Source organism: Phyllopteryx taeniolatus, chromosome 9 (assembly GCF_024500385.1).
Source record: "Phyllopteryx taeniolatus isolate TA_2022b chromosome 9, UOR_Ptae_1.2, whole genome shotgun sequence".
Taxonomy (NCBI): Eukaryota; Metazoa; Chordata; class Actinopteri; order Syngnathiformes; family Syngnathidae; genus Phyllopteryx; species Phyllopteryx taeniolatus.
This window is the reverse complement of record NC_084510.1, coordinates 19,165,195-19,180,059: the sequence shown is the minus strand read 5'-3', so window position 1 is coordinate 19,180,059 and position 14,865 is coordinate 19,165,195. Positions and strand designations below refer to the sequence as shown.

At 40.2% G+C, this 14,865-nt stretch overlaps 1 protein-coding gene and 1 pseudogene across 1 annotated transcript; one reads left to right on the top strand and one right to left on the bottom strand.

The window, feature by feature from the left end:
- The window catches only part of LOC133483392 (guanylyl cyclase-activating protein 1-like), a 15,402-nt pseudogene extending 14,122 nt beyond the window's left edge, over positions 1 to 1,280 (bottom strand).
- On the top strand, positions 1,251 to 14,865 carry LOC133483389 (uncharacterized protein C6orf132 homolog). The gene is made up of 5 exons (XM_061784557.1): positions 1,251 to 1,391; positions 3,967 to 4,055; positions 9,691 to 9,778; positions 10,411 to 12,334; positions 12,414 to 14,865. The coding sequence occupies exons 1-5, from the start codon at positions 1,313 to 1,315 to the stop codon at positions 12,514 to 12,516; spliced, it is 2,283 nt and encodes a 760-aa protein (XP_061640541.1). The 5' UTR covers positions 1,251 to 1,312; the 3' UTR covers positions 12,517 to 14,865.

The window sequence follows — 14,865 nt, the reverse complement described above, 5'->3', positions numbered from 1 at the left end:
TTTTTGACAATTGTGCAAAATGATGCAGAGTCCTCTAGCAATTTAGAGCAGTTTGAAATGACTAATAGAACAATATTCTGGTGTGGTGACCATTTTGCAAATAGTGCAGAGAAATTTATGTAATTTAAAGTGACGAGTAGTGCTTCTGATTATTCTTTCTACTCCTCTGTCAGAAATCTTGCAAGAAGTACCTGATCAAGGAAAATTTATGGTGGTATGATTGGCATTCCACTTTGTATTATGGGATTCAGAAGCTTAGCTATGTTCCGCTTAGTTTGCGATGGTCTCTTTGCTCTTACCCATCATGAGATGTGTCTTGACTCACATCTTGGCAATGAGACCTTTTTGTAGGCCATCAATTAGGACTGAGCCAGCTAATATTCATTTGCATTGACAAGGGGCTGGACTGCCGTTTGATTATTGACAGATTTGAGGTTGTCTTGGCTTTCCATGGGTTTTTGCTCCTCCCATTCTTCATGTGTTCAATACTTCTTCCCTGTGTCATTTCACATTATTACACTCAACTTAATTTGTGATCATTCTATTTTCTTTGTATGTATGGATTACTTGAGTTGTTCCCAACATCTGGTGACATTTTCATGTCTATAACACATTTGGAAATATATTTAGTGCGAAAAATTGTGACGTGTTAAATACTTATTTCAGCCGCTGTATATGTCGTGTTGTGTCTGGACAGATCTTCCACATCGAATATGGCGGACACGTTGACGTATAGCAATATTGTTCCAACCCGCTCAACACCTGTTCTATATATGTCTATGAAGTGACGCGTTTGTAGTTCGTAGCTGTCGCAGTACCCCTGTTACCGTCGAGAAAGGTTGGGAGTTTGGCCTCAATTTAAGACAAAGCAGTGCCACAAAGAGGCATAATCTACATCGTTTCCACGCGGTGGTCGACCTTTAAAAAAAAAAAAAAAAAAAAGTTACTTTAAAACAAGTGGCGCCGTCTGGCTCTGCCAAGCTAAAATGTTAGGCTCGCTTGCTAGCATTGAGTCCTACAACTAAGCAGCGGAGCTGACTTAGTTCGGCACAATTAAAAACCGAGAAGCGTGTAATTAAAGACAGATTAATGCTGGAATGTCGGCGGAGAGAGCAGAGCAGGTTGGGGCCTCACCTGCTGGGAGTGTAACTTTAGCAGGGGAGGCGGAGTTACTGCCATTCCTTTCCACGACTTTTTCTGTCAATTCGCTTGAGTGTGCGGTCGTTGTCCCACGACGGAATTACGGAGCATCTTTTATCAAAATGTGTAACTTGTGATCCTACGCACACACACATTGACACTACTACTAAAGATGAAGAGGGGAACTTTGGCCTTTTTGGGTCGGAAGGATCAGTCCCTCTTCGACACCGGCATCAAAATGAGGGAAATGGGTGAGTACACTGCGAGCACAGCAGGTGTATCGGAGGAAAAAAAGTATGTCTTTACTCGGAACGATGTGGGACCTTTGTACTTGGTGTATGACCCCCCCTCGGCAATGAAGACATTCATGCACGTTAACATTTTGTCTCCATAAGAAATATGCCTATTTAATCTTCTAAACAATACAGTATTTAACAGGGAGCAAACATTCACTGTACAGATAGTTGTGTGTGTGTGTGTGCACGCGCGTGTGTGTATGGTCTTATGAACAAAATTAAAAGTGATTTAAAAAAAAATTAAAAATTCATTATTTTTTTTTTATATATGTATATATGTCAGTTATATAGAATACACACATCATGGATGAATAACCAAGCCAAGGATTTGGCTGACTTTTATGCTATCAAAACAACTTGTCCACATAATTTTGCTAACAAAGTAACAGCAACAAAAAATGCTAAGATCACTAATGATAAAAACTGAAAAAAATTACACCTTGTATGTCTCTTCATGACTACCATGATTTATATAGTCTAGCCAATGAACTGAATGGATGTTCAAACAATTCTCAAATAAGGCAATGGCTAGCGAATATTTTACTTCTCCAAATTGTGTACCGTCATCATTAATGCCCCTTGATTTATGTTACTTCATGTCCTTGGTTGACTTTACATTTCTATATTTGTGTCTTTTTTGTGAGGCACATCTGCCTCACAGTTCTGAGGACCGGGGTTCAAATCCACAGGCTGGGGCTTGTGTGGAGTTTGCATGTTCTCCCCGTGCCTGCATGGGTTTTCTCCGGGTGCTCCGGTTTCCTCCCACATCCCACATGCGTGGTAGGTTGATTGAAGACTCTAAATTGCCTGTAGGTGTGAATGTGTGCGCGAATGGTTGTTTGTTTATATGTGCCCTGAGATTGGCTGGCGACCAGTTCAGGGTGTACCCCACCTCTCGCCCGAAGATAGCTGGGATAGGCTCCAGCACGCCCGCGACCCTAGTGAGGATAAGCGGTACAGCAAATGGATGGATGGATTACATGTGGTTGTAGTTGTTAGGGTGTAGAACTACTTAGCATTATACCAAGGAGTGTTTCTAATATTTAGTCCCTTAGAAAATATTAGTAATCTTATCTTTGTAATGGCAGAATATTTGCTCTCTACTGGATCTCATTTGGTGACACGTGTACCTAATGCTGCTGAATGCGTTAAAAAAAAAATAATAATAATTATTATTATATGACTTGGTATGGAATAAAAATATGCAACACCTTAGATAGATAGATGGATATAGAGAGAGATCCTAAAGCTGAACTTTGAGTGAGTGAAAACTTGTTTGTCCTATTAAGATAAAAAATGTGCCATACGCCCACTAATGTGCCCCAGAACACTAATGTGGCTCCGGTGACAAAACCATTGTCTGTTAATCATTTACTGTATTGTTGCAGCTTTCCAAACAGGAACTAAATCAGTCATTCCATCTTGATATTATTGGAAAACAGATAATCATAGATGAAGCTGTTCTCACATCTTCATATGAGTTGAATGGTCAGTTGTGTTGTTGCTTTTAGCTTCTGTGATGATCCTCAGTTATCATCATGTAACGCCAACAGATGAATAAAAAGCACATTTGTCTATTGAAATCTGGATGGTAGTAACAATTAGCTGGACTGTTTGTAACATCGTGGTGATTCTCATGTTAATTCAGGGTGTTGCATGATGATATTTCTCACCTACAGACATGAAGGAGACTGTCTGGTATTTGTGTATGTCTTAAAACAGCATTGTCTTTGGCTGCTATGTGTCTCGTCTTTCCCCAGGCCTCATGAGAAAAGTGTTAAGTTAAAGGTTTGACAAAACATTTTTGCTAAGTGCTTTTGTGTGACATCTCATCTCTTCACTTCTTGTCACTTTCATGTTTAACAAGCGCAACTAAAAAAACAACTGAAGAACGTCAGAACTCCGAGTTGACTTATCTTCCCCCGTCACAACTATTTTATTACTCCTTCCCGGTTTAGCAACAGGATTTTTTTTGCATGCCAATCTCCACCCTAGTTTAACTTGACTCTTTTTCGTGACATCATCTCTGCAGGTACTGTGATCGCCAACAACACATCCTAAAAGCATTTTTTGAACAGATGAATGTTTTACACCCTAAAAAATATACATAAAACACAATCTGTTCTCGGATGCAAGGCGACATCTCATTTAGGATTTCCCAAGACAGATATAGAAAGAAATACAAGTATAATCCATTATAGGGTCAAAATGATACCATTGATATATCTTCATTAACTGTACAGGCATTTTAAGTAGACATAAACATAATAGTTAAATAAACCTTTCACTGTCATTGAGTCAAATAGTCATATCAATGTTAACTGGGATGGCTGGCAGTGTTGATATTTAAAAAAATGCTGTGTATTGTGTTGAATTGATTTCTGATTAATCACATCTTGAAGGAATTGATGTGCAGTGCAGACCTAAACTGCAAACTGCAACCACAATAATCAACTTATTAAAATTAATCTTGCCACCTGAACATGTCAAATACTGCCAGTCTTAACGAAGCTTTGCTCTTCTTGTCCAGATAATGTAGAGCTGGTGCTGAACTCGCCAACCTCTCCAGAGTCGGGTATTGCCAGTGTGCGTGCCAGACCTACTGTCAAGCATTACACTGTGAGTATGTCACTCAATCTGCCTTGTGCATACTATGTTGATTGTTTTCTTTACATATATTACTTGGTTTTCTGGGTTCTGTAATGCATAAGTCAGGTGCAAGTTAGATAATGAGTTGCACAGATGCCTTTACTTACAGTAGTGATGTTCAATACCATCGATTTCCTTTCCAATCTGATAATTTGTGCAAATAAATACACCTAATATGTCTGGTAAAACAAAACAAAAAATTGTGTCTGTGTTTCAAATCATAGCTTCATAAGAAAATCAAGCCATATACAGTAAAAATGATCGTATTTATTGTAAACTCAGAAGTATAGTGAGGTAGCAGTCAGACACTCGTTGTTTTATAATACTGACCAGTAAAATTTCGTTAAATAAATAATTGCCACAATAATTGAACAAGTTTGTCAATACCTACATTTTAAAATATTCATCTAATGGTAAATGCAAATTAGACTGGTTGTAAATGGTGATATACAGTGTTCCCTCGCCACTTTGCGCTTCACGTTTTGCGGCTTCAGTGCTTCGCGGGTTTTTCCAAAATATTCATAAAAAAAATAAAATGAAATTAAAAAAATACAGCCATATCGGCAGCCATATTGCGGAAAGACGCGTTGTTTCATGTTGATGCATGCCAGAGAAGGTTTCCCTGCATGCCAAACACAGAGATGAGTTGACTCAGAGGCTTTGCACATGCCTGTACTGTACGCCGCATGATTGGTTCCCGGCGCGACATCGACCAATGAGAGCACGAGTGGGTTTATCCCGTGAGCTGATTGGCTGCGCATCATCGCAGCCTCACCCAGCATCTTCCCTTGTTGTGTCTCGCCAGTCTCGTCCACGCTGTTGTGTTCGCAATAACTTTTTTTGTTTAAGCAATAATTGTTTTTATTAGTTAAGCAAGCCCTTACGATGCCGCCGAAGTGCTATGCCCCTGCAAAGGCTTCCTCCGGGGCGCCCAAGAGGAAGAAGAAGAAGAAGATGCGAAAAAGTGAAAGCTTTTAGATTTGATCAAAGAGGGCAGAAGTTATGCATTTGTGGCACGCCATTATGGCGTGAATGAATCAACAGTGCGGTACATAAAGAAAGTGGAAGCAAACATCCGCCAAACTGCTTCAATAACCTTCAATAAGGAAGCGAAACGTGTGGTAACTCCACGTGATAAGATAATTGTGAAAATGGAAGCTGCATTGGCATTGTGGATTGCTGATTGCAGGGAAAAGACAGTGAGTTTGGACACTAATATTATCAGGACAAAGTAAATGTTAATTACCGTTTAAGGTTTTATAATTAAAGATTTAAGTAAATACGTGTATTGTTGTAATCTTTGTCTCAAATATGTAAAGTATAAATACTGTTTACATATTTTAATCATTCTGGTACCCACATACACATCCACCAAAATTCCTAGGGAATTGTGGGAATCCTACTTCGCGGTTTTTCACCTTTCGCGGGGGGGTTCTGGTCCCCATTAATCGCGAAAATGAGGGAACACTACATGTAAATAAAAAAATGTATACAGCTTTTTCTAGTATGTATTTTTTTAAGTTCACCATGGCTGTTTTATCACAATTGCTCTGTATAATGTAATGACGCCAAATCTGCGTAATCCTGTTTATGATTACTTCTTTAGGATACCTTTCCTCAATAAATCTAGGCTTTCTTGCCTCTGTAAGATTATGTCAGTGATATGCTGTACATATTATTACTCCAAGGCGAACTCATGCAGCTATTTTTTAAGCATGTATTTATCTCATTACTTATTTCATAACTGTATTTAATAGTTTGAATAACTCTAACAGCAACAGTTCTTAGTTCTGCTTATAGCGCCACATTTTCTTCCTCTGTACCTGGATAGTGCCACAGCCGTGTCTTACCCAAGCAGCTGCACCTGACACTGTACTCTCCTCTTATGTCCGCGTCATAGTAAATGCCTCTGTGCAAATGTATTCCATGTTGTGGTTTACCCGGTATAAATATTTTGATTTTAACTGATTGTAGAGCATAAAGATTTGGTATCAGCGGTATCAATATATCAGTACAGTCACACACAGACAGTCTACACTCAGAACCGTTTCTTAGGGTTAGATATTACCTAACTTTGCAAATTCCTAAAGCCTGAATTCAATCTGTTGTCTTTGTACTAAAGGTCGAGCAGCAGCTGCTAATTACGCGGTCACTGAAAAAAACTAATGATCATTATATAGCATATCCACAATCTGGAACAGGCTGAGGGGTAAACCTGCAAGGCACAAAGTTTAAAATACATCACTGTGTTATTAAATCAAATCACTGGATTGTACTTCTGGTTTCACAGGATTCCCTCAGATGAAGCTCACATAAAAAGCATTGTTATCGTGTACTGTACTTGAATTTACGTAAATCTTTTGGCAATTGAATTACCAAAAATGTATCCCTTGCGCCACTACTAACAGTCTGTTTTTGTTTTTAATGTATTTTCTTTAAAGCACACACAAAAAAGGATAAATAATCTATAATATACCCACTTCCTCATCACAATCATGTCTAATTGTTTTAAAGAGACCTGTTAATTTGCGTCAGGGCATGAGCAGTCTATATGGCTCTTCAAAAAACTATTGCTTCATAAAAAAGTTCTAAACACTCTGGTTTACACACCCCGGTGCGTGGGAGTGTTGTGTGTTTGTGTCTGTGGCATGTTGGAAGTGACGCACCCAGCAGCATGTGAATCAGAAGCAAGTCATAGCACAGCGGCGAGAACAAATAAGTGAATATCTACTGTAAGCCTTGCCGTGCTTAACAACACTCCCTGCGATTCCTTGATTGGTTCCTGGTCATTCTCTATTTTGGAACACATTTCCCCAACGAAAACAATGAAATAATATATTCCATATTAAATTATACAGGCAAAGTTTTATGTAACATTCGAATATTCCTAACTGTCATGCCATGACACTTTTGTGCACTTTTGTCGCTCGCTACTCCTATGTTGCAATAAGTTACATTTTCTGTTTGACTTAAGTATAAATTATCTTTTTGCCATCACTGATACCCTTCTGTGTACTGGTCCACCCCCCCCCCCGTCCTTTTTTTTTTTTGCCCCCATTGGGAAAGTGACAACATGTTAAACCACCCTGGAGTTTGTATTTTAGCAACGGAATCTTTGTTTATGATTAGTGGCGTCTAAGCTGTAATCACAGCAGTAAATCTTTGTCACTTAAGACACCAACAATCAGGTTGCTAAGTGACAGCGTGCCTATTGTTATTTTCCAGTGATCACAAGAAAATGTGGTGAGCAATAGAAGGTGGAGCTTCTTTCCCCTCTGATTCACTGTGCGTAGCATGCGAGTGAAGCATGCGTGGTGTCTACAAATTTTCACTGTAACACAATGTTCCATAGAAACAGAAATATAAATTGATGGAAGACCGGAACAACTCATCATACTTTAATTTTTTATATGCGTCAGGTTCTGGACCACGATCCCCACACATTACAGAAAACCACCTGAACCCCACAAAATGCTTTACTGTAGGGCTGGGCGATATGGTGTGAAAAGATTTCTTTCAGATTTCTTCCCCCACAAAAATCTGATTTCTGATTTTAATCGATTTTCTACTTCACTTGTCATTTTAAAATTACCTTTAAAACAAGCTGTGCCTTTTTTTTTTTTTTTTTTTTTTTTTAATCTTTCAGGATTTCTCCTGACAACAAACACGTTTTTTTTCCCCAGCATCCAAAGAAATTCTATTTTACAGATCACATGAAAATAAGTTCTCTCTCTTGGAAAAATGTAGCGCTTATCTTCATTAGGGTCACAGGTGTGCTGGAACTTGTGCCAGCTGACTTAGGGCGAGAGGCGGGGCACACCCTTGACTGCTCGCCAAACCATTGCAGGGCACATACAGATTAAACAACCATTTGCACTCAAGTTTAGTTTAAAGTCTTTTCTCATGTAGAGTTGTACAGATGAGGCCAGGTGAACCTCTGCAAAATATTTGTGGCTTGGAAGCACATATCTTGTCAAATGTTTCCAGTGTTGATAAGTCACTGCTTATACAATGTATAAATGGGCACCGTGCCTTTGGAAATGTTCAGGGTGACTGGCTCCATGATTGCCTTCTCTTTTGTCCATCCATCCATCCATTTTCTACCGCTTATCCGAGGTCGGGTCGCGGGGGCAGTAGGTTTAGCAGGGACACCCAGACTTCCCTCTCCCCAGCCACCTCATCCAGCTCCTCCGGGGGGATCACGAGGCGTTCCCAGGCCAGCCGAAGGACTTAGTCTCTCCAGCGTGTCCTGGGTCGTCCCCAGGGTTTCCTCCCGGTCGGACGTGCCCGGAACACCTCACCAGGGAGCCGTCCAGGAAGCATCCGAATCAGATGCCCCAGCCACCTCATCTGGGTCCACTCGATGTGGAGGAGCAGCGCTCTACTCTGAGATCCTCCCGGATGACCGAGCTTCTCACCCCATCTCTAAGGGAGAGCCCGGACACCCTGGGGAGGAAACTCATTTCAGCCTTCTCTTTTGTGTCAAACGTAAAAACAAATGTGACAATGATTCCCCTCATGTTGTCTGTTTCTTTGGAGAAGTTAAAGTCGCTAGTCGCTTTTTTGAGAAATAAGAAAAGTCACTAAATCGAACAACCACTGACTGCATTTTTAAACTAGCTTCTCTCTGTTCACAGCCATGTTAACTAGTGTAAGTAGTGGGGACGCACCAATAAAAATGATTACAAAAAAAAATCATGGCAAATAAACTCAGCCCTACTATACTGATATCTTCTAAACTTTGCAGAGGTCAGAACCTAATTTTGGTGAGGATCCAGATCAAAGTGTTTACTCAGGATTTCTTGACAATTGACAAAGCAGGTCATTTCCCTTTTAGTGAATCTCAATGACAATATCTGTATGAAGGAGCGAGGCATCTATAAACGGGTACAATTTAGTGACTTTTAATTTTAAGAATTCAAAAGACTGTTTAGCACATCCGCTTCATAGTTCAGAGGTCGTGGGTTGGTTTCCAGGCTCCGGTCTTCCTGTTTGGAGTTTGCATGTTCTCCCCTTGCTTACGTGGGTTTTCTCTAGGTACTCCAGTTCCCTACCACATTCCAAAAATGCATGTTATGTTAATTGAAGACTCTAAATTGTCCTTTGGTGTGAGTGTGAATGGTTGTTTGTATCTATGTTCCCTGTGATTGGCTGCTGATCAGTCAAGGGTGTACCCTGCCTTTCTGGGATAGGCTCCAGCACACCTGCAACCCTAATGAGGAAAAGCAGTATAGAAAACGGACCAAAGGATGGATAGGATTATTTATCCTTGCCAGAAGGTTGTGTTCTATAGAATGCTATTTGTTTCAAATAATTTTTCAAATCTAAATAAATGGCTTGCGAAACCGTGGGCTGCCATCTATTACTTTCCTAATATAACAACAATCGAGGACAGTTGAACTATTTCAGTCATCTTACAAGCTCTGGACATGTTAACCTTTTCCAAGGAGCCCTGATATAACTGTTTTCACCCCAAATTGAAGATTTACATACTTTTCAGCAACTCTAGAAGAGGATGTAAATGTCTTATACAGGTAGTCGCTCACAGGTGCATATGCTTTATGTCACAGTTTGTGCAATAATATTTGCTTCCCCCCCAACATAGACATCTGAGAGTTTTCAAGGGTTTGCTGTTCCAACACCCAGAGTCCCAGTCCTCCCCACTATCAGGGGTCCAAAGGTCAATGGTCCAGGTGAGTGCCTTTTGCATAAGTCCCTTACACATGTGGTCTGATTTGATAGTACAGCCCAGGATTTTATATTTCCTACTGTGAGTGTTTGTTACCACTTTGCTTAGATTTACTGATAAAAGACAGAATCAGATTATGTTTATAAAGGGCTGCAGTGCAGGTATGTTTCTTTAGTCTGTTGCTTAATAGCCTCTCTGAATGTTACGTCAACCTGATGGCAAGTTTGTTTACAGAAATGGGAGTGTTCTTGGAAACAAGTGAATTTCTTTCCACTTTTTTGGCCTTCTCAAAACTATAAATCTTCTCTAATAATTTAGAAAAAACATTGGTTTGCAGTGTTGTAGAACTATCTGACAGTGTCTTAGAAGACACGGTCTTCTAATCAACTAATCTGAAGGAAGTGGAAACACTATTAGTTTTTATGCTCATTCTTGTTAGTCTATTTCTTTGCAACAGAGTAGTATAAAGCATTGTCAGAACTTAGACAAGTCAAGTGAATCCCAAACGTAAATTAATACTCCTTAGTGCTACAAAAAATATATTAACTGGGCTGATCCTTAATAATAATAATTCTTAAAGTACTAATTCTCTGTATTGAATGAGAACATGCCGATCATTCGTCTTTCCTTTCATAGTCTATGGAGATCAATTATCCTATGGATTAGTGGAGGAAGACATATTGGTTCCTCCTCCTCCTTCCTCAGCCCCTCCCCCACCTCCAGAGACATTTATTCTCCCTCCACCTGACTTCTTGGGTTACCTAAGCAGTTTAGAGATGGCTTCCCTTCAGTCCCCTCCTACACCTGCTCCAAAGCCTCCCCCCAAGGAAGAGAAAAATCGTCGCATCATAAAACCCCCACCAATGGCCCCACCAAAGCCTCTATCTACATCTTCCAGTAGCTCTGCGTCTTCCACTCCCCTTTCAAAACCGTCCCCAGCTAAATTTCCCAAACATCCAACTTTTCCCCCACCGCTTCCTCCTACCAAAGGACAGCAGAACACCTTAAAAACGCCTCCTCCGAAACCCATTAGACTCTCATCTATGGCCAACATCGACTCCCCACCACAGATTCCTGCCCCGCCTCCTCCTGTGCGGACTCCCACACAGTCAACCTTCAATCCCCAAAACGTGGCGAAGCTAAACCATGTTTCCAACGCCTCAGTGCTCAGTGGCTATGAGGAACAAGACACAAGACCCAAGCAGATGTTACTCCTGGAAGATACTGGGTCTGTTAAGCCAGTGCCAATGTTGGTAGCAGTAAATGGGAATGTCCCCAGGGACACACCAACCAAGCCAATTCGCAAAGATCCCCTGCATCACAAAGAGCATTTACAAAGTACACATCTCCCTCAGACACCTCTACATGAATCAGCCAAAGCCATACCCAAAGATGTTCTGTATCACAAAGAGAATATACAAAGTATTCTACCCTCTCGCTCACTCATGCCTGAGGTGACCACAAGGACTAGTACAAAGACAGTGTCAGCACAGAATGAAACTGTCAAGCCACTCAGGGTGCCATACCAAATACCAAGAAAGCTTCAGACAGGGAACAGAACGCTATTAACTTCTGAGGATATAAAAGGCAAACTTGGTCCAAAACCAGCTGGGAAATTCAGTCTGTTATTAGATAATAAATTACACAACCTAAAGAATGGTGAAAGCTGTGCGGGTCAAGAGGCTCCTTCAGCTTCCCCACTTTCTCTTCTTATGGCGGCTCAGGAAAGAGAGAGGTATAAGGGCTTCCAATCTCATGAAAACGGGACCATAAAGAATGATCAGCGCAGAGGAAGCATTCCGAAGAATAATTCCATTCCCAAACCTTTATCTACTTTGCCAAGATCCCTCTCAAGCTCTTCTCTCTCACATCAGGATAAACTCCAAGTAAGTCCAACGTCCGTCAGTCCTGTGCAGTATTCGGAATCAAAACTAGCAACTATCGCACGGATGAATAATGAGGCATCAGCTTCAGCTTCATCTACAGATATGAGCAACCGACGTGTGGAGAGGAAAGATTCCAATGTTAAATATGGAGGGGACAAGGGATACGTAGGTATGCATTTAGTCCCTCCACCTCCAGAATTCGATGATTTTGATGATATTGAGTTGGCTCCCTCCAGTCGTCCTCCCGGCCCACCATTAAAAATGGCACCACGCCCAAATATAAACTCTCTTCCACCTGCTCACGGTCCACCTGAACCTAAACCCTCAAAACACCCCACTCCTAATGTCGGTGTCCAAACTAACCCACAGTTCCAGACTAATTCTAGGATAGACCCTACACAGCGGCCAACAACGCTTTTGTCAAGCCAGGCCACACTTGTGAGCATCCTACAAAAAAAGATGCTGGAGATGGACCACAAAATTATTACCACAAAGGAGGCAGACTATGACGCTGAAGACTGGGGTGTCCCACTTTCTGAGGACATCAAAGTACCTGTCATCCCAAAGACCATGCCGCAGGCCAACAGTATTTCTACTGTGACCAACCCAACACCGAACCACCACAAGCAGGAGTTGGGAGGCAAAGCGGTGAAAAAATATCCAGACATTAACAGGTAAGACCTCCAGTGCTTCTTACGTGATCACGTGTAGATAGATATCCCAGCCTAATGAGCAATATGTTCTCCTTTCCAGCAATGAACCACAGTCAGTCCATATCCATCAGTATGGGATGACGTATCGAGTTCGGCCTGGAACCAAACAACCCATTACTCTCATTAGAAAAGGACCATCATGATTAAATAGGATTGGTATTCCTCCATTATGTATATAATCAATTTCACATCATACGTAGTGCACAGAAGGAATACTGTATGTACCAGTGGAGAAAAGAACAAATAAGATACAGGTATTTGCAGGGTTTGCCCACTAACTGGAAGGGTAATTGGGTTCAAGCCACTGTTGGAATCACAATGCTGCTGTAATAACTGGGCATTTGTTACCAGATGTGGTGAGAAGCAAAACAAACAAACACTGCGAATGTGTAATGCTTAACGCTAACAGAAGTCACACTTTTAAATTAGTAGCAGTGAGCACAATAATAAATTGTAACATTAGCATAGATGTTGTTCCAAGCTAGTATAGCTGTTCAAGGGTCACCATGACAATGATGACACTATCCTCATTTTTACTAGCCAGTTTACCATAAGCAGGATTTTACAGCTGTTATAGATTTTATATTAGTATTTGTTTGTCTACCATGTTGGAGGTCGAGATCAGTAGGATAAGCTAGGCTTGAAAGGGAAAGACTAGTAGACCGACTCACAGTCGTTTGTTTGTTCATTTTTTTCTGTATCTGTAACCCTAATCAATTAATATTAGCTATGTTATAAATGTTCCAATCTCCTTAGATGTGCTAAAATGAGGGTTAAAAAGTTGATAAAGTACAGAGAAACTTTGGATGCAGTGGCAAAGACACCTCACAATGATATAGACAAGCGGAAATAAAACTGAGACTGTTTCAAGGCTCGATAGCAGTTAGCATGGTGGGAGTCAGCAGAATCTATATTTCTGACATGTATAAACATTTAATATAATACCGCAGCAACAATCGACCAATATCCAATCTAAGATATATTATAAGTCTGTGCTTCCTAAGAGTACTGGGCTAAATTGTAAATAATGAAATTGGAGATAGGTCTATGCACTCTATATACAGTATTTAACATGCGTTTTCTAACTTTGATAAGCGTTAAAGCTTACCTTCAACAAAGTGCTCGAATGTATGGATTGGGTATCTTGCCAGATAGAGATCAGCTCTGCTGATTTGTGAAAGCTTTTCCTTGAAAAATGGTCAGTCTTCTCATCCTGATTTAAAATTGGTAAATGGTGAAATAAGACTTTTTCCCTCCTACCTGTATTGTTGCAGCCAAGCACTGCACAGGAATTAACAATTTTTTGATGTTTGCTATAAAATGTATCTATTCAAAGACCCCAATAAGCACAGAAACAACAATGCATGACCTCCAACATGGCGGCCGCGGGTGTGTCCGGAGGTGTGTGGCATCATGGGAAAACTGTCCATTGCCAAGTAAAATCACTATTTATTGTTGATTGAAAGACCCTGTAAAGTGGCCAAAAAAGTCTCATAAATTTGACAAACCACACAGAAGTGTTGTTAACAAGCATGCCAAATTTTAATGAATATAAATATCACCAAGTGTATGAAATAAGGCTTTAAAGTGGTGACCATCCGTAAATACGGTGCGGTGTGTGGTGTAACTGTATGGAGAAGTGGTAGACCATGTATTCGTAAATTTGTGGACCAGCACACCCTGGTACATTTAAAAGACGGACGTCTGCGGCCGTGATCACAGCTGACTTCAATCCTGTCTAATCAAAGCGGATCTTCTCATTTCTATTTGAATGTGGTTTGAGAGTTACGCACTGATAGTCTTTGACATGGCGTACGAAGAAACTGATTTGCTCCAGTCCAGGAGGTCGAAGGGTGCAAAATATATTTATACAGAATTGTAAGCAGACCTCCACGAGCAGATGATGTGAAGTTGGCTTGTGAGAAGATCACAGATCTGCGCCGTGATATGGGCACTTATTTTAGGTAATTAGAAACAAATCATAGAAATGACTTTACAGGGTCTTTAAGAATTGCTCATTCTCCCATGACCACGGTAAAAATATGTATTTTTTTTATAATAAAAAAAAAAAAGAAAAAAAAAGACAGTACAGCTTTGTGTATTTGTCACTAAGGCCGTTTTGAACCGAAAGCGTTTAATCTTGTAAAACTGATGGGTATAAATTATTGTTCTCGGCACAGTTTAAGATCTTGAATGTAAATTTTAAGTGTAAAGTAAATATAAGCACATGCCATATAGCTGTAATCTTCATTCACTGGTAAACTATGTAATGTGGGGTCTTTACAAAGATTGCAATTTGCAGAAGTTTGATTTTGATTGTCATTTTAATCAATGGATATTATTTTACTGTAAAAATATGCTAGTTGATATACAGCAATATATTTGTGTATATATATTTATATGATAGGCTCTATGATTGAAATACTCATCGCCAAAGCAAAATGTATTCAACGATCTCAACCTGGTAAATAAAATTGATCAGAAGCGTTCAA